This window comes from Rhinoraja longicauda, chromosome 7 (assembly GCF_053455715.1).
Source record: "Rhinoraja longicauda isolate Sanriku21f chromosome 7, sRhiLon1.1, whole genome shotgun sequence".
Lineage (NCBI taxonomy): Eukaryota > Metazoa > Chordata > Chondrichthyes > Rajiformes > Arhynchobatidae > Rhinoraja > Rhinoraja longicauda.
The window spans coordinates 73,524,618-73,546,894 of NC_135959.1; the positions used below are offsets into that span (position 1 = coordinate 73,524,618).

At 44.8% G+C, this 22,277-nt stretch overlaps 2 protein-coding genes across 5 annotated transcripts in view; one reads left to right on the plus strand and one right to left on the minus strand.

Moving 5' to 3' along the window:
- Nucleotides 1–10,293, minus strand: part of alg11 (ALG11 alpha-1,2-mannosyltransferase) — a 54,706-nt gene extending 44,413 nt beyond the window's left edge. Inside the window, exon 1 of the mRNA XM_078402874.1 lies at nucleotides 10,173–10,293. The gene's annotated coding sequence lies outside the window, so the exon portion shown is untranslated. The remainder of the gene's footprint in view (nucleotides 1–10,172) is intronic.
- The window catches only part of LOC144595386 (copper-transporting ATPase 2-like), a 54,918-nt gene that overhangs the window by 26,163 nt on the left and 6,478 nt on the right, over nucleotides 1–22,277 (plus strand). For 3 of the 4 annotated variants that reach the window (XM_078402867.1, XM_078402868.1, XM_078402870.1), the window contains exons 11-16: nucleotides 1,484–1,638; nucleotides 8,094–8,228; nucleotides 11,323–11,517; nucleotides 14,394–14,576; nucleotides 17,210–17,411; nucleotides 19,664–19,810. In XM_078402867.1, the coding sequence (XP_078258993.1) occupies nucleotides 1,484–1,638; nucleotides 8,094–8,228; nucleotides 11,323–11,517; nucleotides 14,394–14,576; nucleotides 17,210–17,411; nucleotides 19,664–19,810 (1,017 nt within the window). The remainder of the gene's footprint in view (nucleotides 1–1,483; nucleotides 1,639–8,093; nucleotides 8,229–11,322; nucleotides 11,518–14,393; nucleotides 14,577–17,209; nucleotides 17,412–19,663; nucleotides 19,811–22,277) is intronic. The other variant, XM_078402869.1, reaches the window with a different exon arrangement.

A 22,277-nucleotide genomic window follows, 5' to 3' on the forward strand; every position in this document is an offset into this window, starting at 1 on the left:
GCCGCAATTCTGCTTCTCAGTGCCCTGTCTGATGAAGGCAAGTATGACCCATGTCTACATCACCACCTTGTTTACCCGTGTCAATAGCTGGTAAAGGCAGGTAGTGTTGAGGAAGCAGGGACTCTGCAGAAGGTTAGGAGAGTGGGCAAAAAGTGGCAGATGTAGTAGTGTAGCAAAGTGAGCGGCCATGCATTTTGGTAGAAGGGATAAAGGCGTACACTATTTTCTAAATGGGGAGAGGATTCAGAAATCGGTGGTGCAAAGGGACTTGGGAGTGCTGGTGCAGGATTCCCAAAAGGTTTATTTGCATGTTGAACTGGTGGTAAGGAAGACAAATGCAATGCTAGCATTCATTTTGTTGGTACTAGAATAAAAAAGCAAGGACGTAGTGCTGAGGTGCTGGTGAGGCCACATTTGGAATATTGTGAGCAGTTTTGGGCCTCAGCTGAGGAAGGATGTGCTGGCATAGGAGAGGGTCCAGAGGAGGTTTATGAGAATGATCCGGGGATGATTGGGTTAACGTATGAGGACCATTTGACAACTCTGGGCCAGTACTAGCTGGAGTTTAGAAGGATGAGGGGGGACCTCATTGAAACTTACTGGATAATGAAAGGCTTGGATAGAGTGGATGCAGAAAAGATGTTTCCAGTAATGGGAGAGACTAGAACCAGAGAATGCAGCCTCAGAATAAAAGGACGTACTTTTGTAATGGAGATAAGGAGGAATTTCTTTAGGCAGAGGGTTGTGAATCTGGAATTCATTGCCACAGCTGACTGTGGAGGCCATCACTGGGTATTTTTTAAAGTGGAGATTGACAGGTTCTTGATTAGTAAGGGTGTCAAAGGTTACAGGGAGAAGGCAGGAAATTTGAGTTGAGAGGGAAAAATATAGCGGCCATGTTGCACAGCTGAGTAGACTCATTGGGCCGAATGGCCTAATTCTGCTCCTCTGCCTTTGGTCATAAATCTCAGGGAGCTGTATACCTGTACCCTTCAGTCTCTCTGTTCTGCAGCCAGGTCCCTCGTGTCTACGATCTTTATTCAGAACTACGTACTGTGGCTTGCACTTTTGTGGCCCTAGTTTAGAGCAACTGATAATTTATTGTACATTGTTTTGCACTAATGGACCTGTAAAGCTGCAGAATTCGAACAATGAAATTCTTACTTGCTGCAGCTTGACGGGATCATTAACACAACACAATACATTTACAATTAATTATCTGTTGCTCTGGATAACCTGTGCTCTCTGAGTCAGAATTTGCAATGAATGTGACAGTTAAACATTCTTGACTCTTGATACCTTGTGCTCATGGATTTGCTCCAACTTTTGGATGTTCTTGTTGTTTCTTGACAAGCAGATCAATGTAAAACTGACGTTTGTCCAGCCCAGTTTGTGTTACTGTTTTCACTGGTTGTTTAACTCTAAAGCTAAAATGTGAGCGTGTTGAACTACCTGTGCACAATTAATTTGCTGTCTGTTTCAGGAGAGCCCATGCCAGTTGTGAAAAGACCAGGAAGTATAGTGATTGCTGGTTCTATTAATGCACAAGGAACTCTGTTGATTCGAGCAACCCATGTTGGTTCAGACACAACATTGTCACAGATTGTCAAACTAGTAGAAGAAGCACAGACATCAAAGGTAAATTTGCCACCGCTGCGTTATCCAATTAATGTCCAGTTGTATTTCTGCATTCATCAACAAAGGGAATTGGAAAGCCATTAACGTAGAACACAGAACAGTACAGCACACGGACAGGCCTATTCACGTGGAGCAAAACTCTGTAATTAAAATATAAAAGTAAAATACCACAGTCACTGTTAGGAAATATTTAGAGGGGTGTGGGCCTGGATAGGGGAATCGAGAACATAGGATCAACGACAAGGATTTAAGGTGAGAGAGGAGATTTAGGGGGCAGGTTTTTAACACTGATGTTGGTGTCTTTATGGAATAAGCTGTCAGAGGAGGTAATTGAGGCAGGTACAATAACCATTTAAAAGGCACTCGGACAGGTACATGGATCGGAAAGGTTTAGAGGGACACGGGCCAAACGCGGGCCAAACGCGGGCAGGTGGAACTAGCTTAGAAGGGGCATTTTGGTAGGTATGAACAAGTTGGTCTGAAGAGCCTGTTGCCGCACTGTATGACTATGACACAAACCTGAAATACAACTAGGAACAGGTGGAAATGGTCAGGATCAGCAGCGAATTGGAAAGAAAAGCAGAGTAAATTTCCACAAGTAGTAGCTCTACTCAATAACCAAAAGTCTGTAGTCTCTTTTTGCTCTGGTTTATTTCGCTCACATGCTTAAACTGTAATGTTGTATTCTTAATGTTTTATGCTTTATTCGTAATTGTTTACTGTATGTTTGTGTTGTCATTTGTGAGCGGAGCACCAAGACACATTCCTTGTATATGTGCATACTTGGCCAATAAACTTATTCATTCATTCATTCATTCATTCATTCATTCATTCATTCATTCATTCATTCATATACAGATCAGTGGTCAACCTGCAACATTAACTCTGCCTCATCTACTCTGTGTTCTCAACATTTGCTGATTCTATTTTGTGCTATATTATTTTTATACAATTATAATATAATTTTAAAGCAGAGTGCCATCATTGGCTTCCATTGATACCGGCCATAACAAAGTAATTTTTGCAAACTCGGAAATGGGCCCTTCGGCTTAACTCATCCACGCCAACCAAGAGGTTATCTAAATCAAAGGGAGCCTCTGGTGATAATTTTCACCTTCACAACTGTGAGGTTGATCTGCAAATCCTTGTCAATTTTCATTTCTAGTAAAGTGGTGAGGCTTGCAAACTACACCACTGATTCAGGCAGTGATTTTCAGGCACCCACCACTCTTGGGTGAAAGGTCATCCAAGTCGTTATGTTTGCTGGTTGTTAACTTGTCTGTCACCCGGTCATAACTGCACACCTCAGTTAAATTTCCCATCTCTTTCCTTGATGCAAGTAGAATAACCAGAGTATACCCGATACAGTATAGCAGCAGGCTGGAGGTCTGTGAGCAGTGGAGCGCTGTCAGGATCTGTGCTGCAAACTCTGTTGCTTGTGATCTATATAAATGACTTGGATATAAATGTAGATGGGCTGGTTAGTAAGTTTGCAGACGACACCAAGATTGCTGGGGTCAAGGACAGTGAGGAAGGCTGTCAAAATATATAGCGGAATGTAGATCAGCTACAGAAATGGCAGATGGTGTTTAATCTTAGCAAGTGTAAGGTGTTAAACTTTGGGAAGTCGAATTTAAGGGGGAAATGTGCTTTTTTTGCACGTCTTTCATTCATTTGATCCATATCTCTCTATATCACCGTCTATATCTCTTGTTTCCCTTTCCCTTGACTGTCGGTGTGAAGGGTCTTGACCCGAAACGTCACCTCCAGCTTTTTGTGTTTGTAATGTTCTGTTTTCTAAGTAACTAATTATACAATACAATACAAACTTTATTGTCATTGTGCAGTGTACAAGTACAGAGACAACGAAATGCAGTTAGCATCTTAACCAGAGTGCAGGCGATGGAATAGTAAAACATATAATATATACAGTAATTCAGTAGGGGTAGTGGAAATTCTGGTGAGCGAGATCAGTCACTGATGGGAGGAGTGCCCGAGGGGGGGGGGGGGAGGGGGATGGCAGCAATCACCGAAGCGCAGAGTTAAGTAAGGTAACGACCGCAGGAAAGAAGCTGTTCCTGAACCTGCAGGTCCGGGAACCGAAAGACCTGTAGCGCCTCCCAGATGGGAGGAGGGTAAACAATCTGTGGTTGGGGTGAGAGCTGTCCTTGACGATGCAGCGCGCCCTTTGCAGACATCGCCTACTCTGGATAGACTCAAATGAGGGGAGTGAGGAACCGGTGATGCGTTGGGAAGTTTTCACCACCCTCTGCAGTGCTTTCCGGTTGGAGACAGAGCAGTTGCCATACCATACTGTGATACAGTTGGTAAGGATGCTCTCGATAGTGCAGCGGTAGAAGTTCACCAGAATCTGAGGAGACAGATGGACCTTCTTTAGTCTCCTCAGGAAGAAGAGACGCTGGTGAGCCTTCTTGATCAGTGTTGAGGTATTGTGGGTCCAAGAGAGGTCATCAGAAATGTTGACACCCAAGAACCTGAAGCTGGAAACACGCTCCACCTCCATCCCATTAATATGGATGGGGGTGTGCGTACCATCCCTAGTCCTTCTGTAGTCCACAATGAGCTCCTTGGTCTTCTTGGTGTTAAGGACCAGGTTGTTGTCAGCGCACCACGTTGCAAGTAGCTGGACCTCCTCCCTATAGGCCAACTCATCGTTGTCGCTGATGAGGCCAATCACCGTTGTATCATCTGCAAACTTAATAATGGTGTTAGAACCATGTACAGGTGTGCAGTTGTAGATGAAAAGGGAGTCGAGGAGAGAGCTCAGCACACAGCCCTGTGGAACGCCGGTGTTCAGGGTGATGGTTGAGGAGGTGTCATTGTCTAATCTAACAGACTGGGGTCTGTTGGTTAGAAAGTCCAATATCCAATTGCAGAGGGAGGGGTTGATGCTCAGGTCATTGAGTTTGGCAATCAGTTTGGAAGGGATGATGGTGTTGAATGCTGAGCTGAAATCGATAAACAGCATTCTCACGTAGGTGTCTCTGTTGTCAAGGTGGGAGAGGGCGGAGTGAAGTGCCGTGGAGATGGCATCCTCCGTACTCCTGTTCTGGCGGTAGGTGAACTGATAGGGGTCCAGTGTGGGAGGTAGGCAGCCTATGAGGTGTGCCAAGACCAGCCTCTCGAAGCACTTAGTGATGATGGGAGTAAGTGCAACTGGGCGGAAGTTGTCGAGGCTCGCTGCAGTGGAGTGGTTTGGCACCGGCACGATGGAGGTGGTTTTAAGACTCGTAGGGACAGCTGCTTGGGCAAGTGACAAGTTGAAGATGTCAGTCCAAACATCTGTCAGCTGCGCAGCACAGACCCTGAGGACGCGCCCGGGGATACCATCAGGGCCAGCAGCCTTCCGTGCATTAATCCTGCTCACTGCCGTACACACGTCGGTGGGGGTGAGTGTGAGGTGCTGATGATCAGCAGGGAGCACAGCCTTGATGGCCACCTCTTGATTGTCCCTGTCAAAGCGGCCATAAAAGTGATTAAGCTCCTCAAGGAAGGAGGCGTCGCAGGATGTGGGGATCGAGTTGGTGGGTTTGTAATCCGTGATGGCCTGGATGCCTTGCCACACGCGTCGGGAGTCGGAGTTGTTCTTGAAATGCTCCTCGATCTTTAGCTTGTAGCTGTGCTTGGCCTTCTTGATGCCCCTCTTCAGGTTAGCCCTGGAAGAACTGTAGGCCCGAGCCTCACCTGACCTGAAAGCGGTGTCACGTGCTTTCAGCAGTAGTCTGACCTCACTATTCATCCATGGCTTCTGATTCGGGAATATGGTAATCTGTTTGAGGGTGGTGACACTGTTAATGGTGGAATTGATAAAATCCAGAACGGAGGAGGTATAAGAGTCAATGTCCGTGTGGGAGTCAAGGGTGGCCTGAGCTGCAAACACACTCCAGTCAGCGTTTCCAAAACGCTGCTGAAGTGAGAAGTCCGCTTCGTCTGACCAAACTTTAACTGTCCTCACTGTGGGTTTCACACGTCTGATGAGTGGGGAGTACTTAGGGAGCAGGAACAATGAGAGGTGATCAGACAGACCAAGGTGGGGGAGGGGGACAGCTTTGTAGGCCTCAGCCATGTTTGCATAAACTTTGTCCAGTATCTTATCTACTCTAGTGGCGCAGGAGACATGTTGATGGAATTTGGGGCGTACAGTCTTCAAGTTGGAGTGATTAAAGTCACCCGCAACAATGAAGGCTGCCTCAGGATTGTGTGTCTGTTGTTTACTTATGGCAGTATGCAGGTCTTTCATTGCAAGCTTAGTATTAGCATCCGGAGGAATATAGGCTGCAGTCACAACAGTAGATGTAAACTCTCTGGGCAGATAAAACGGTCTGCATTTGACCATGAGAAACTCTAGGTTAACTGAGCAGTGACTCTCGATGATGGTAGTGTCCGTGCACCAAGTTTTGTTTACATAGATGCACAGACTCTGGTCTTACCGGAGTCAGTTGTTCTGTCCGCTCGGAGTATATGACGCCCCGTTAGCTCAATAGCGCTATCAGGAACGTCGTTGTTAAGCCATGTTTCCGTGAAAATCATGATGTTGCAGTCCTTAATCCAATTGTGGGAGGTAATTCCCAGCCGGAGTTCGTCCATTTTGTTCGCCAATGATCGTACATTGGCAAGGAAAAGGCTAGGAATTGATGGCCTGTGTGGAGTTAGCTCTAGCCTAGCCTTTAAGCCACCTCGGCATCCACGGCGGTGTTTACGTTCGCTGCGCCGTCTATGGGTGCTTCCAGTCGGCCGAGCTGGCTTGGTACGCTCTGCTGACCAGGCCAGTTCAGGAGCGAAATGGAGTTCGCCTTAAAAGTTGTCATAGTTGCAGGAACCGATGCAGGAACCGATGTTTAAAAGCTCCTGTCGGTTGTATGATAAGTGTGCAAGACTATTCCGTGTGAACAGACATGAGGCAAATAAGCAAATTACTATAAAATCGCAGATTCTGGTGAGACACAGGGCGACGCGATGTGCCCGCGCCGCCATAGCCATAACAATTATGAGAGTCGGAAGTGGTGTTTGTTTTTATAGTATACCATAGAATCATAGAGTCATAGAGTGATATAGCATGGAAACAGGCCCTTCAGCCCAACATGTCCCAGCTATACACTATTCCCACCTGCCTGCATTTGGCCCATATCCCTCCAAACCTGTCCTATGCGTGTACCTGTCTAACTGTTTCGTTGTCCCTGCCTCAACTACCTCCTCTGGCAGCTTGTTCCACACACCCACCACCCTTTGTGTGAAAAAGTTACCCCTCAGATTCCTATAAAATCTTTTTCCCTTCACCTTAAACCTATGTCCTCTGGTCCTAGATTCACCGACTCTGGGCAAGAGAGCATCTACCCAATCTATTCCTTTCATGATTTGATACATCTCTATATGATCACCCTTCATCCTCCTGCGCTCCAGTGAAGAGTATCCCAGCTGACTCAACCTATAGCTCAGACCGTCTTGTCCTAGCAATATCCTCATAAATCTTCTCTGTACCCTTTCCAGCTTGACAACATCTTTCCTATAACATGGTGCCCAGAACTGAACACAATATTCTAAATGTGGCCTCACCAACTTCTTATACAACTGCAACGATTTACTTAACGACTTTGTACAACCGTACAATCTACTTAATTAATCTGAATTAAGTACTTTAGCCTGAGATAGCATCTGCAGTGCTGACATTTCTATCAGAGAAAAATCCTGTAAAAAATTGTCCCTAGTGGGTGTAGGATAGTGTTAATGTACGGGGATCACTGGGCGGCACGGACTTGGAGGGCCGAAAAGGCCTGTTTCCGGCTGTATATATATGATATGATGATATGATATGATATTGTTCAAAGTATTCAAATCCAGAATTATTACAATGAAATCACAATTGTCTGTTGATATTCAAACCTGAATGCACCATGTGTACGTGACTCATACCAGTTTTAAGTGTTGGATCTTCATTCATTCTAATGTTCAACTCTAGTTACATAGCTTGGGAGAATTAGAATACGTGACAAATCTTAAATAACATTTTGTTCCTGTCTGTGTGAGTCATTTAAAACTAACTATTGATTAAAACGCACGGGGTTATTTATAGTAAGGATTTTGTTTAAGATAATTCTAGAAGAGATGAGCAGTTTAAACAACTGTATTTGGGACTCAAAATTCTTTTGATGTTTCAGTATTGCGTTAATTAGAGCCATAGATCACAGAAACAGGTCCTTCAGCGCATCTTGTCCATGCTGACCAAGTTGGCATACTAGGCTAGTCCCATTTGCCTGCATTTGGCCCATAGCCTTCTAATTATTAAAGCCCTTGTTTCATTTGGCACAAATTACAAAACTGACAGAGAAAGAGAGCAGGGTAAAAGCAACCCCATGATTGTTGTGGATGTGTGAAGTAATATATTTTTAACCTGAAAATATAATTTAATTTATATTTCATTTTTATAATTTTCGCAGGCTCCAATTCAGCAACTCGCAGATAAATTGAGTGGATATTTTGTCCCTTTGATTGTTGTCATTTCTGTGGTTACGCTCATTACCTGGATTGTCATTGGTTATGTTGACTTCAACATCATGAAGACACACCTGTCGGTATGCACCTGCGATATATGTCACTGTGTGTCCAGCCCTGATCATGCCTTGTTTTAATGCCAGGGTAAAGTAGATGCCGCCTTCCTGTAAAACCTTCAAACAATGCATTCTTCACTGGGACTCCTTGTTAATCCAAGAAAATGCAACCCAGTAAAGAAGCTAGCTTCAAGCACATTTGGGGAATGGAATAATTTATTTTTAACTTTCCTAAAGCGGCAACTTTTTTACACAAAGGGTGGTAGGTACATGGAACAAACTGTCAGAGGAGGTAGTTGAGGGTGGTACAATAATAACATTAAAAATATATATGGACAGGGACATGGATAAGAACAGTTTAGAGAGATATGGTCTAAAGGTGGGACTAGTTTGGATGGGGCATCTTGGTCGACATGGGTAAGTGGGCCGAAGGGCCTGTTTCCATGATGTATGACACTACCACTCACTTATCTGAATTAAACTCTATTTCCCATTCCTCGATCCACTTGCCTAGCTGATCAAGTTTCCTCTGTAATTTTTGATAAACATCTTCACTCATAACAATACCACCTAGTATCATCTGCAAACTTGCTAATCATGCCTTGTACATTCTCACCCAAATAGTTCACATAGATGACAATGGTAATGTGTCCCTGAGGCAAACCAATGGTCACAGGCCTCCAGTCCAAAAAACAAATTTCCACCAGTATCCTCTCCTTCCTACCATGAAGCCAATTCTGTATCTAGTTAGCCATCTCTTCCTGGATCCTGTGCTATCTAATCTCCCAGAGCAGCCTACCATCTGGAACCTTATCAAATGACTCGCTAACGTCCATATAGAGAATGTCTACGGCTTTGTCCTCATCAACCTTCATAAGTTCATACATTCTAGGAGCAGAATTAGGCCACTTGGGCCATCAATAATGACTGATCTATCTTTCCCTCTCAACCCCATTCTTGTGCCTTTGCCCCATAACCCCTGACACCCTTACTTATCAAGAATCTGTCAATCTCCGCATTAAAAATATCCATTGACGGCCTCCACCGCCGTCTGTGGCAATTATTTCCGCAGATTCACCATCCTCTGACTAAAGAAATTCCTCCTTTCTAAAGATACGTCCCTTTATTCCCATTAGTGGAAACATCCTCTCCACATTCACTCTATCCAGGCCTTTCACTATTCGGTAAGTTTCAATGAAGGCACCCCCTATCCTTCTAAACTCCAGTGAGTACAGAACCAGTCCCTTCAAACACTCATCATATGTTAAACCAATTGTTCCTGAAATAATTCTCTTAAACCTCCTCTGGACCCTCTCCAACGCCAGCATATCCTTCCTCAGATGTGGGGTCCAAAACTGCTCACAATACAAAATGCAGTCTGACCAATGTCTTATAAAGCCTCAGCATTGCATCCTTGTGTTTATATTCTGGCCCTCTAGAAATAAATGCTATCCTTCTTGGGTACTACTTCAAAATCAGATTCATAAGACACAAATTCCAACGTACAAAACAAATGCTCACCATCCCTAATCAACCCATCTATTTAAATGCATATGTAACTCATCCTTCAGAATGTATAAGAAAATAACTGCAGATCCTGGTACAAATCGAAGGTATTTATTCACAAAATGCTGGAGTAACTCAGCAGGTCAGGCAGCATCTCAGGAGAGAAGGAATGGGTGACGTTTCGGGTCGAGACCCATCCTTCAGAATCCTCTCCTGTAATCTGCCTACTACAAATGTTGGTCCATAGTTGTTGGTCTATAGTTTCCAAGCTTTTCCTTGCATCCCCTATTAAATGCAGGCGCGAGATTAGCCATCCTCTTGTCATCCGGCACCTCACCTGTATCTAACAATAATTTGTATATCTCAGTTAGGACTCCTGCAATTTCTTCTCTCGCTTCCCAGTGTCCATAGATACATGTGATCAAGTCCGGGAGGTAAATGTTTACCGAAAGATTTACCTACCTTCATACGCTATGTCACCTCCTCGACCGTAATATGGACAGTCCTCAAGACAACTTCACTCCAGTATTCTGTGTCTATCTTCGTTAACTGCCCCAAGTTTTACAGTTGTCATGTCGTTCTCTTTGCTAGAAGCAGAGGAAAAATACTCATTGAGGACCCTGCTCATCTCCTGTGGCTTCACATAGAGATGACCACTGTTTTTCTGAGGGGCTCTATTCTCTCTCTAGTTACCCTAATTCCCCCCTAGACTTTGCAGAAAAAAAGGAGAACTGCTGGAGGAACTCAGAGGATAATCTCTGTAGAGGAATGGGCAGTCGATGTTTCAGGACGAGACCCTTCTTCAGATAGAAAGAGTAGAGGGCAAGTAGCCAGTATGAGGATAAAGTGGGTGTGGGAGAGGTATGTAGTAGATAGCAGGAGCGAGAAAGGGATAAAGGGGTGCAGTTTACCTAAAATTAGAGAATTCATTGTTCATGCCACTGGGTTGTAGACTACCCAGGCAGGCAGAAGATGAGGTGATGTTTCTCTGGTTTGCTTTTGACCTCACCCAGTGGAGAAGGCTGAGGACAGACAGGACAGTTTAGGAATGGGAAGGAGAATTAATATCGCTGGAAAATAGGATATCCAGATGGTGACAGGGAACAGAGCACATGTTCAGCAAGGTTGTCATCTAGTCTGGGCTAGGTCTCACTACTATCAACGCCACATTGAGAGCACCAAATACAAAGACAAGGTTGGAGGAGATGCAGGTAAATCTCTATGTCAGCTGGACGGGCTCTTTAGAACCCTGGATCATATTGTGTCCCACCACTAGCCACATCTTCCCCTTCCCACCTTTACGGAGACCAGTCTCATTGTGACACTCATTCCCCCCATCCACGCCAGTGAGGCTGCAGATACCACTGCATGCTGAACTGGCATTAATGGCACAGGGCAAGTTCTACCCTGGGGGAAGCTGCACTGGAGATGTCAACTCTGTCTGAAACACAGGGTCTGAGGTATCTAGGAGTGTTTTCCTCTGCGTTACCCTGAGTTTCACTTGCAGTGTTTTGTTGTTGGAATTGTGTGAGTGAATCTCTAGCTCATTGTGCCAACATGAGACATTGTCTGCTTCTGTATATTGTCTCATCCTCGACTCCTCTTTTCTCAGGGCTACAACACAGACATCTCCAGAGCTGAGCTGATTGTCAGATTCGCGTTTCAGACCTCCATTACGGTTCTGTCCATCGCATGCCCCTGCTCGCTGGGACTGGCCACTCCGACGGCTGTCATGGTGGGAACAGGGGTCGGTGCTCAAAATGGCATCCTCATTAAGGGTGGAGAACCGCTGGAGATGGCACACAAGGTCAGTGGCTGTAGAGTGACCAAGTTAGAAAAAACAGCATGAAAGGTAATATAGGTTTTCACCAGCAAAAGCTACGGCCATCTGTTTTAGAACATAGAATGGTGTAGCAGAGGAGCAGGCCCTTCGGCCCACAGTGTCTGTGCCAAACATGATACCAAGACCAACTCTTATCGGCGAACAGAAAATCCTTATCCCTTCATTTCCTGCATATCCGTGTGCCTTTCCAAAAGCCTCTTCAATGTCACTATCGTATCTGCCTCCATCACCACCCCCTGGCAGCATGTTCTCGGCACCCCACACCCTCTGTGTAAAAAAAAAACTTGCACATCTCTCTTAAATTTTGTCCTCTCATCTTAAAGTTATGCCCTCTAGTCTTTGATTTTTCCATTGTGGGAAGAAGGTCTTGCACTGTTATGGTCCCATTACCTAGTGTTACTGATTATTAATTTATTGTATTATTGATTATCACATTTTATCTGTGTGTATTTTGTTAATGGGTCTGTAAATCTGTAGCAAGTAAGAATTTCATTATTGCGTTGCCAGTGCATGTGACAATTCTATGCACGTGACTTTTGACTTGAAGGAATATTTTGATGAGCAGATAGTCCTCATTAAGGTCCAGAACCAGGGGCCACAGTTTAAGAATAAGGGGTAGGCCATTTAGAACAGAGATGAGGAAAAACATTTTTAGTCAGAGAGTTGTGAATCTGTGGAATTCTCTGCCTCAGAGGGTAGTGGAGGCCAATTCTCTGAATACATTCAAGAGAGAGCTAGATAGAGCTCTTAAGGATAGCGGAGTCAGGGGGGTATGGAGAGAAAGCAGGAACGGGGTACTGATTGAGAATGATCAGCCATGATCACATTGAATGGCGGTGCTGGCTCGAAGGGCCGAATGGCCTACTCCTGCACCTATTGTCTATTGTCTATTGTCTATAGTCAAAAGATCACATAAATTTTTCTTGAAAAAAAACCTGCAAGGTGGAGGGGTTAAATGTATGATACAGACAGCTTAACAAACATTCATCTGCAACCATATTCCTAACAAATACATTTCCAATTTGACTGCCTAATTCTTTACTTAGTTACTGTGTTAAGTTAATACTTTGTTAAGTCTACAAAAAAAGACACAAAGTGCTAGAGTAACTCAGTGGGTTGGGCAGCATCTCTGGAGAACATGGATAGGTGATGTTTCAGGTTAGGTCCGTTCCAGAGATGCTGCTTGATTGGCTGAGTTACTCAAGGAGTTTATGTTACTTTTGGAAACCAGCATCTAGTTTTTTGTGCCTTTATTAAGGTCCGTTTTCTCTGGAGTGAAGGTGGGTGAGAGATGACATAATGAAGATATATACAACTATGAGATGTGTGGATAGAGTAGATAGCCACTGTCTGTTTCCCTTGGTAGGAGTGTCAATATCTAGAGGGCAGAGGTTAAGATGATAGGTAGCAGGTTTAAAGATGTATAAGAAAATAACTGCAGATGCTGGTACAAATCGAAGGTATTTATTCACAAAATGCTGGAGTAACTCAGCAGGTCAGGCAGCATCTCGGGAGAGAAGGAATGGGTGACGTTTCGGGTCGAGACCCTTCTTCAGACTGATGTCAGGGGGGCGGGACAAAGGAAGGATATAGGTGAGACAGGAAGATAGAGGGAGATCTGGGAAGGAGGGACATCCAGCATTTTGTGGTTCCTCTGTCCCTCTCTTCCCCTCCTCCTTCCCAGATCTCCCTCTATCTTCCTGTCTCCACCTATATCTTCCTTTGTCCCGCCCCCCTGACATCAGTCTGAAGAAGGGTCTCGACCCGAAACGTCACCCATTCCTTCTCTCCCGAGATGCTGCCTGACCTGCTGAGTTACTCCAGCATTTTGTGAATAAATACCGCAGGTTTAAAGATGATCTGTAGTGTAAATTTGTCACATATCTGGAACGAGCTACCAGACGAGATGGTGAAGGCAAGAACAGGAACAACATTTGAGAGGCATCGGACAGGTACACAGATGAAAAAGCATAGGGGATGTAGAATTAACGCAGGCAAATGGGATTAGTACCTATAGGCTCCATGGTCGGCATGGATGCAGTAGGCTGAAGGGCCTGTTTCTCTGCCGTGTAACTCTGTGACTCCATAATTTTAATCTCCTCTGTTTCTGCAGACCAGGAATCGCGCAAGAACTCTTGCCACCTTTAGTCATCAGACAGACGAGGACTTTATTTCTTGGAATGCAGGAGGCAGAGGGGTGATCTTATAGAGGTGTATAAAATCATGAGGGGAATAGGTAGGGTGAATGCACAGAATCTTTTACCTAGAGTAGGAGAATCAAGAACCAGAGGACATAGGTTTAAGTGGAGAGGGGTAAGATTTTAAAGTAACCTGAGGGACAACTTTTTCACACAGAGGGCAGTGGATATATGGATTGAACTGCCCCAGAAGGTAGTTGAGGCAGGTACTATTACAACATTTAAAAGACACTTTAGACAAGTACATGGATAGGAAAGGTTTGGAGGGATATTGTCCAAATGCGGGCAAATAGGACTAGCTTAGATGGAGCATTATGTGGCAAGGACGAGTTGGGCAAAGGGCCTGTTTCCGTGCTGTATGACTGTAACTCTATCTAATTCATCCTGACTTTTGTGATATCTATTTGCAGAATGCTGCACATTTTTTTAAAAATACAGTCCAGTTTGAACAGTCACAGGGGCATTGTGTTCTGTGTCTGGGCGCAGTGAGTTACCACAAAATAATGTAATATTTCGTCCATTCTGGTCAATTTCTTAATATTTTTTTGAAAATGATGGAAACTGAAGCTGATAAAAATGGAGAACCTGCATTTGAGAACTTTAATTATTTTACTGTACTGAATCGAACTATCGTCTCCCCAGATAAAAGTGGTGATGTTTGACAAGACTGGTACAATTACCCATGGTGTTCCTCGGGTGATGAGGGTTCTGGTACTGGGAAACATTGCTCAACTATCTCTGAAGACACTGCTTGCAGTTGTAGGCACTGCAGAAGCCAGCAGTGAACATCCTCTTGGAAGTGCCATCACTAAATACTGCAAGGAAGTAAGTCATGGATGTTCTCTCTGCTTCTCTCAGTCTCTCAATCTAGTTTCAATTTAAGTAATCCCTACTTTATTTGTGAGTACAAACTTGGCTTCAACAGGAATATGTATGAAGTTGTTGGCCCGATTAAATATTCTGTCAAGTAACAAAAGATACCTGACTGAAGAAGGGTCTCGACCCGAAACATCACCCATTCCTTCTCTCCTGAGATGCTGCCTGACCCGCTGAGTTACTCCTGCATTTTGTGATACCTTCTATTTGTACCAGCATCTGCAGTTATTTTCCTACACATTAGATACCTGTTCGGTTTGGATCATTTTCTTCTTGTCGAGTTGAAGATAATTTCAGGATCTACTTTCAAAGAACAATTGCTTTCTTCCACCTTCACACTTCATCCCCACCAACCCTGTTCCTGACCTCTCCACACTCAACTCTCTCCTGAAGTACAATTTCAGATTTTTAAGTCTTTGGTCCTAAATATATTTACTGATTTCAGATCTATTTCTAATAAATCATTCCTGTGCCCTATAAATAGTGCAAATATTATTTTACAATGAGTTGTACAGAGTGCTCACCTATGGATGAAATGATTGTTTTTGCAAATTTAGCCACATTTCCTTACAGAGAAATAGACACAAGGAACTGCAGATGCCAGTTTACAAAAACACACAGAGTGCTGGAGTAACTTAGCGGGTCAGGCAACATCTCTGGAGAACATGGATTGGTGACTTTCTGGGTCAGGACCCTTGTTCAGACTGATACGAAAAGCCACCTATCCATGTTCCCCAGAGATGCTGCCTGACCCGCTGAGTTACTCCAACACTCTGTGAAACGTCACCTATCCATGTTCCCCAGAGATGCTGCCTGTCCCGCTGAGTTACTCCAGCACTTTGTGAATTTTTTAACATTTCCTAACACATGTTCAGTGCCCACGGGCTTTACACGCAGAACTCTGACATCTATACGTCGTGTCGGATCTGTGGATCAACATTTTTCTTTCTATCTGTTCTCCGACCCATCAGGAATCCTGCCGTTCAGGGCATATTTCTCGTCTTCTTTTCCCACAGCAGTTGATTATAACATTTGCCTCTTAATTTTTATCTGTGGCAACTTTCCCTGCACCAACTTTTACCTACTGCCACCTACTCCTCCTGTGATGGAGCCTTGGGTATTTATTAACTCAAGATGCAAAAATAATGTTTATATTATGTGGTTCAAGAAAATTTCTGCATTGTGTTGACAGCTGTCTTAAAGTGAAATTAAACAGAAAGTCCTGGAAACATTCAATAGCCAGTCGGCATCAGGATTAACTGGTCAAAGACCCTTCCTCATGACCGGCGAAAACAGAGAACAAGTTAAAGTTCCTGAAGGGTGGGGGAGGAATGGACAGGATACAGGACTCGCCAATTGTTTAGCTAAAAACCTTCGCTCAGTCCGCCTAGGCCAATACCGATCTCTCGGTTGCTAAACACTTTGACTCCACCTCCCATTCCCTTATTGACCAGGGCTTCCTCCACTGTCAGAGTGAGGCCAAACGCAAATTGGAGGAACAGCATCTCGTATTTCGCTTGGACAGCTTACAACCCAGTGGTATGAATATTGATTTCTCTAACTTCAAGTAACCATTGCTTTCCCTCGCTCTCCATCCCTCCCTCAACCTAGTTCTCCAACTAGTTTCACTGTCCTCCTGATTAATTTTACTGTTTGTATGCCTCATTGTCACCTTCCCCTCGTCCAACAATGAACCATTCTACATTTCTTTGATCAACATCTGCTTTGATGTTCTTTTCACACCTTACATGTTCTTTGTACCCTTCCATATCTCATTTCCCTCTCCCCAGACTTTCAGTCTGAAGAAGGGTCGCGACCCGAAACGTCACCCATTCCTTCTCTCCAAAGATGCTGCCTTATTTGCTGAATTATTTCAGCATTTTGTGTCTATCCTCAGTGTAAATCAGCGTCTGCAGTTCCTTCCTACACAAAGAATACTCCTTGCTCCATCCGAACATACAAAATGCTGGAGGAACTCAGTGGGCCAGTCAGCATCTGTGGAGGGAATGGATAGATGATGTTTTGGATTGGGACCCTTCTACAGACCCTGTCTGAAGTCTGAAGAAGGGTCCCGACCTGAAACGTTGTCTATCCATCTCCTTGAGAGATGCTACCTGGCCTGCTGAGTTACTCCAGCACTTTGTGTATTACAAAAAAAACCAGAAAGTGCTCAAGGAACTCAGTGGGCCAGGCAGCATCTGTGGAGGACATGGATAGGTGACGTTTTGAGTTCGGACCCTTCTTCAGACTGACAGAGTAGGGGGAAAAAGCTAGGAAAGAGATGTGAGGTCGGAACAAAGCATAGCAAGTGATAGGTGGACACAGGTGAGGGGAGGGGGCAGTGTGACAAAAGCTGGAGATGAAAATGGGACAAAAGGGTGCCAGATAAGGAGAGAAGAGGAGTGAAATGTAAAACCCAAGGGAGGGATGTGGGTGGAAGGTATGAATCTCTTCCTGTGGACGCTGCCTTACCTGCCGAGTGTTTCCAGCATTTTCTGCTTTCACTTCAGATTTCCAGCATCTGCTGTTTTTGTATAATTTTTCGATTATTGTCTTACGGCAATGTTTCCTGCCTGCCTCAGGAGCTTGGCACAGACGTGCTTGGGCACTGTACAGATTTTCAGTCTGTTCCAGGCTGTGGCATCAGCTGCAAAGTTGCAAAGATTGAAACTGCACTGAAGAAAAGTGAACAGAGTCCCAGCAAGGAGCGGGAGCAGAGTGGAGAGTTAATGCAGATCCGTGACTCACCTGATGCAGTGTCCTCACAGATAACTGGAGCAGAAGGTGAGTAAGAGAATAAGAAAATAACTGCAGATGCTGGTACAAATCGATTTATTCACAAAATGCTGGAGTAACTCAGCAGGTCAGGCAGCATCTCGGGAGAGAAGGAATGGGTGACGTTTCGGGTCGAGACCCTTCTTCAGACTGATGTCGGGGGTGGGACAAAGGAAGGATATAGGTGGAGACAGGAAGATAGAGGGAGATCTGGGAAGGAGGAGGGGAAGGGAGGGACAGAGGAGCTATCTGAAGTTGGAGAAGTCAACGTTCATACCACCGGGCCGCAAACTGCCCAGGCGAAATATGAGGTGCTGCTCCTCCAATTTCCGGCGGGCCTCACTATGGCACTGGAGGAGGCCCATGACAGAGAGGTCAGACTGGGAATGGGAGGGGGAGTTGAAGTGCTGGGCCACCGGGAGATCAGTGGCGTTAATGCGGACCGAGCGCAGGTGTTCAGCGAAGCGATCGCCGAGCCTGCGCTTGGTTTCGCCGATATAGATGAGTTGACATCTAGAGCAGCGGATGCAATAGATGAGGTTGGAGGAGGTGCAGGTGAACCTCTGTCTCACCTGGAAAGAATGTTTGGGTCCTTTGATGGAGTTGAGGGGGGAGGTAAAGGGACAGGTGTTGCATCTCGTGCGGTTGCAAGGGAAAGTGCCCGGGGTTAGGGTGGTTTGGGTAGGAAGGGACGAGTGGACCAGGGAGTTGCGGAGGGAACGGTCTCTGCGGAATGCAGAGAGGGGAGGGGATGGGAAGATATGGCCAGTGGTGGGGTCCTGTTGTAGGTGACGGAAATGTTGGTGGATGATATGTTGGATCCGCTGGCTGGTGGGGTGGAAGGTGAGAACGAGGGGGATCCTGTCCTTGTTGCGAGTGGGGGGATGGGGAGCAAGAGCGGAGCTGCGGGATGTAGAAGAGACCCTAGTGAGAGCCTCATCTATAATGGAGGAGGGGAAGCCCCGTTTTCTGAAAAACGAGGACATCTCGGAAGCCCTAGTCTGAAACACCTCATCCCGGGCACAGATGCGGCGTAGACGGAGGAATTGGGAGTAGGGGATAGACTTTTTGCAGGGGACCGGGTGGGAAGAAGTGTAGTCCAGATGACCGGGTGGGAAGAAGTGTAGTCCAGATGACCGGGTGGGAAGAAGTGTAGTCCAGATGACCGGGTGGGAAGAAGTGTAGTCCAGATGACCGGGTGGGAAGAAGTGTAGTCCAGATGACCGGGTGGGAAGAAGTGTAGTCCAGATGACCGGGTGGGAAGAAGTGTAGTCCAGATGACCGGGTGGGAAGAAGTGTAGTCCAGATGACCGGGTGGGAAGAAGTGTAGTCCAGATGACCGGGTGGGAAGAAGTGTAGTCCAGATGACCGGGTGGGAAGAAGTGTAGTCCAGATGACCGGGTGGGAAGAAGTGTAGTCCAGATGACCGGGTGGGAAGAAGTGTAGTCCAGATGACCGGGTGGGAAGAAGTGTAGTCCAGATGACCGGGTGGGAAGAAGTGTAGTCCAGAGCAGAAGGTGAGTATTTGCATTACTCATTTTAGCTGAAGTCAGATTCATGGCACCTGTAAAAAGTAGATAATAATATTAGGAATTGATTTGATTTTTTTGAGGCTATTAGAATTTCACTTTTACCAGGAGAAATTCCTAGTTCAAAAGAAAAATGGCAGATTAATCCAAGCAAGTGTGAGGTAGTGCACTTTGTGAGGTTGAATGCAAGGGGGAAATTATAATTAATGGCAATCCCCTTAACAGCATTAATGTACAAAGGGACGTTGGGGTCCAAGTCCATAACTCCTTGAAAGTGGCAATGCATGTAGACAAAGTGGTGAAAAGATAATATGGTATACTTGCCTGCATTGGTTGGGGCATTGAATATAAAAGTCAGGAAGTCATCATACAGCTTTATAGGACTTTTCTTAGGCCACTTTTGGGAGTTTTGCAAGCTGGTCACAGCACCATGTTCGGCACTGACATTGTGGGCCGAAGGGCCTGTTTCTATGTAGTACTGTTCCATGTTCTGTAACGTTGTTTAACCATGTGAAAACAAAACCTGTTTGGCACTAATGTGTGCAAAAGGTGTTGAAGGTTCTTAAAATAAACCATGAAGGAAATGCACAGAAATGCAGCACTCAGAGCCTGCTGTGTATTACTCAAAGCTGGTCTTTCTTGCCATCTCCCTGACAACCTTTTCTGTTACATGTTCCCTGAATAATGATGATATTATTAATTGAGTGCCGAGCTATTTGTTACCACCTTTAGGAACAGTGATTTCCCAGGCGTACTCTGTGTCGATTGGAAACCGGGAGTGGATGATACGCAATGGGTTGCAAGTCGGGAATGATGTCGACGAGACGATGATCAGTCACGAAATGAAAGGACAGACAGCAGTGCTGGTGGCTGTAGATGGTAAAGTCCAACTGCGGAGCTGCGATAGTGTCATTAGATTTACTCGGGAGAATTGCCCTATTGCGAACTCTGCTCATCGTCCAATGCAATTGACCAATCTCAACTTCCCAGCTGGAGAATTCAGCAATATTTACCTGTACATCATCTTCAATAATCCAATTTAATTGTTTGATTTATCATTTTTGATAAATTCCTCAGAAATTGAGCATATTATTCATAAGATCAGTTGTATGAGTAGATACTCGAGTGTAAACTAAACTCTAAATAATAATCCACAACATTTGTGGGGGATAGTTCGGTAAAAAATATCTCAAATTCATAAAGAGTAGAAGGAAAAGAAAAATCTAAATAAAATTTAAATAGGTAAAACTAGAAATCTGAAATAGACATAAAATACTGGGGCTGTACAGAGACTTTGGGGAATTTATGATTGTAATTACAGTTTAAAATGTTCTGTGCTGAATACAATAGAATGTAAGTATTGGAATAATATAAAATGTGCCAGCTCTTACCCGAGTTTGACAAGTAATTGATGAGTGAAAGATGATGATTAAGCATTGATGTACAAGAGGGATTCTGGGGTCCAAGTCCATAGTTCCTTGAAAGTGGCAACGCAAGTATCTAGACAGGTAAAGAAGGCATATGGTATGCTTGCTCTCAAAGATCGGGGCATTGTGTATAAGAGTCAGGAATTCATGAGCAGCTTTATAGGACTTTGGATAGGCCACATTTGAAGTATTGCATACAGTTCTAGTTGCCCCATTACAGGAACGAAATGGAGGCTTTGGAAGGGTGGTTTTGGAGGTTTATCAGAATGATGCCTGGGTTAGGGGGTTTCAGTTACAAGAGATTGAACAGAGTTTTTTTTCCTGAAACGCCATAGGTTTAGAGAAGACCTGATAGAAGTATCTCAATTATAGACAGGGTAGACACTCAGAACCCCTTTTCCCAGTATGGAAATGTTAAGGACGAGAGGGTATAGCTTTACAATGAGAGGGGTAAACTTTAAAGGAGATGCACTGGGCAAGTTTTTTTACACCGTGAGTGCCTGAAATGTGCTGCTGGGGGTGGTGGTGGAGGCAGATATGACAGTAGCATTAAGAGACTTTTGGATAGGCATATGGATATGCAGATAATGGAGGGATAGGGTACACGTACAAGCACAGATTAGTTTATCTTGGCATTATGTTCGGCACTGACATTGTGAGCTGAAGGGCCAGTTCCTGTACTATGTTCTATTAAAGGTAGGCATAAATACGATAAATGTGAGGTTATCCACTTTGGTGGCAAGAACAGGAAGGCAGATTATTATCTGAGTGGTGACAGATTAGGAAAAGGGGAGGTGCAACGAGACCCGGGTGTGCTTGTACACCAGTCACTGAAAGTAAGCATGTAGGTTCAGCAGGCAGTGAAGAAAGCTAATGGCGTGTTGGCCTTCATTGCGAGAGGATTTGAGTTTAGGAGCAAGGAGGTCCTACTGCAGTTGTACATACCCCGGGTGAGACAGCACCTGGAGTATTGTGTGCAATTTTGGTCTCCTAATTTGAGGAAGGACATTATTGCTATTGAGGGAGTGCAGCATAGGTTCACCAGGTTAATTCCCGGGATGGCAGGACAATAGACAATAGACAATAGACAATAGGCAATAGGTGCAGGAGTAGGCCATTCAGCCCTTCGAGCCAGCACCGCCATTCAATGCGATCATGGCTGATCACTCTCAATCAGTACCCCATTCCTGCCTTCTCCCCATATCCCCTCACTCCGCTATCCTTAAGAGCTCTATCCAGCTCTCTCTTGAAAGCATCCAACGAACTGGCCTCCACTGCCTTCTGAGGACTGACATATGAAGAAAGAATGGGTCGACTGGGCTTGAATTCACTGGAATTTAGAAGGATGAGAGGGGATCTTATAGAAACATATAAAATTCTTAAAGGATTGGACAGGCTAGATGCAGGAAAAATATTCCCGATGGTGGGGGAGTCCAGAACCAGGGCTCACAGTTTAAGAATACGGGGTAGGCCATATAGGACTGAGATGAGGAAAATCTTTTTTGTCCAGAGAGTTGTGAATCTGTGGAATTCTCTGTCACAGAAGGCAGTGGAGGCCAATTTACTGGAAATTTTCAAGAGAGTTAGATTTAGCTCTTAGGGCTAAGGGAATCAAGGGATATGGGGATATATGATCAGCCATGATCATATTGAATGGCGGTGCTGGCTCGAAGGGCTGAATGGCCTACTCCTGCACCTATTTTTCTATGTTTCTAAAATGTTGGAGTAACTCAGCGGGACAGGCAGCATCTCTGGAGAGAAGGAATGGGTGATGTTTCTGGTCGAGACCCTTCTTCAGACTGATGTTCTATTAATATTGAGCAGTGCACTAAATCAATACCAAGTTTAAATTACTTTGCAACAGTACAAATGCGGTGGATTAAGTTTCCGTTTGCACGTTCCCTGTGTTTGCCAATGCT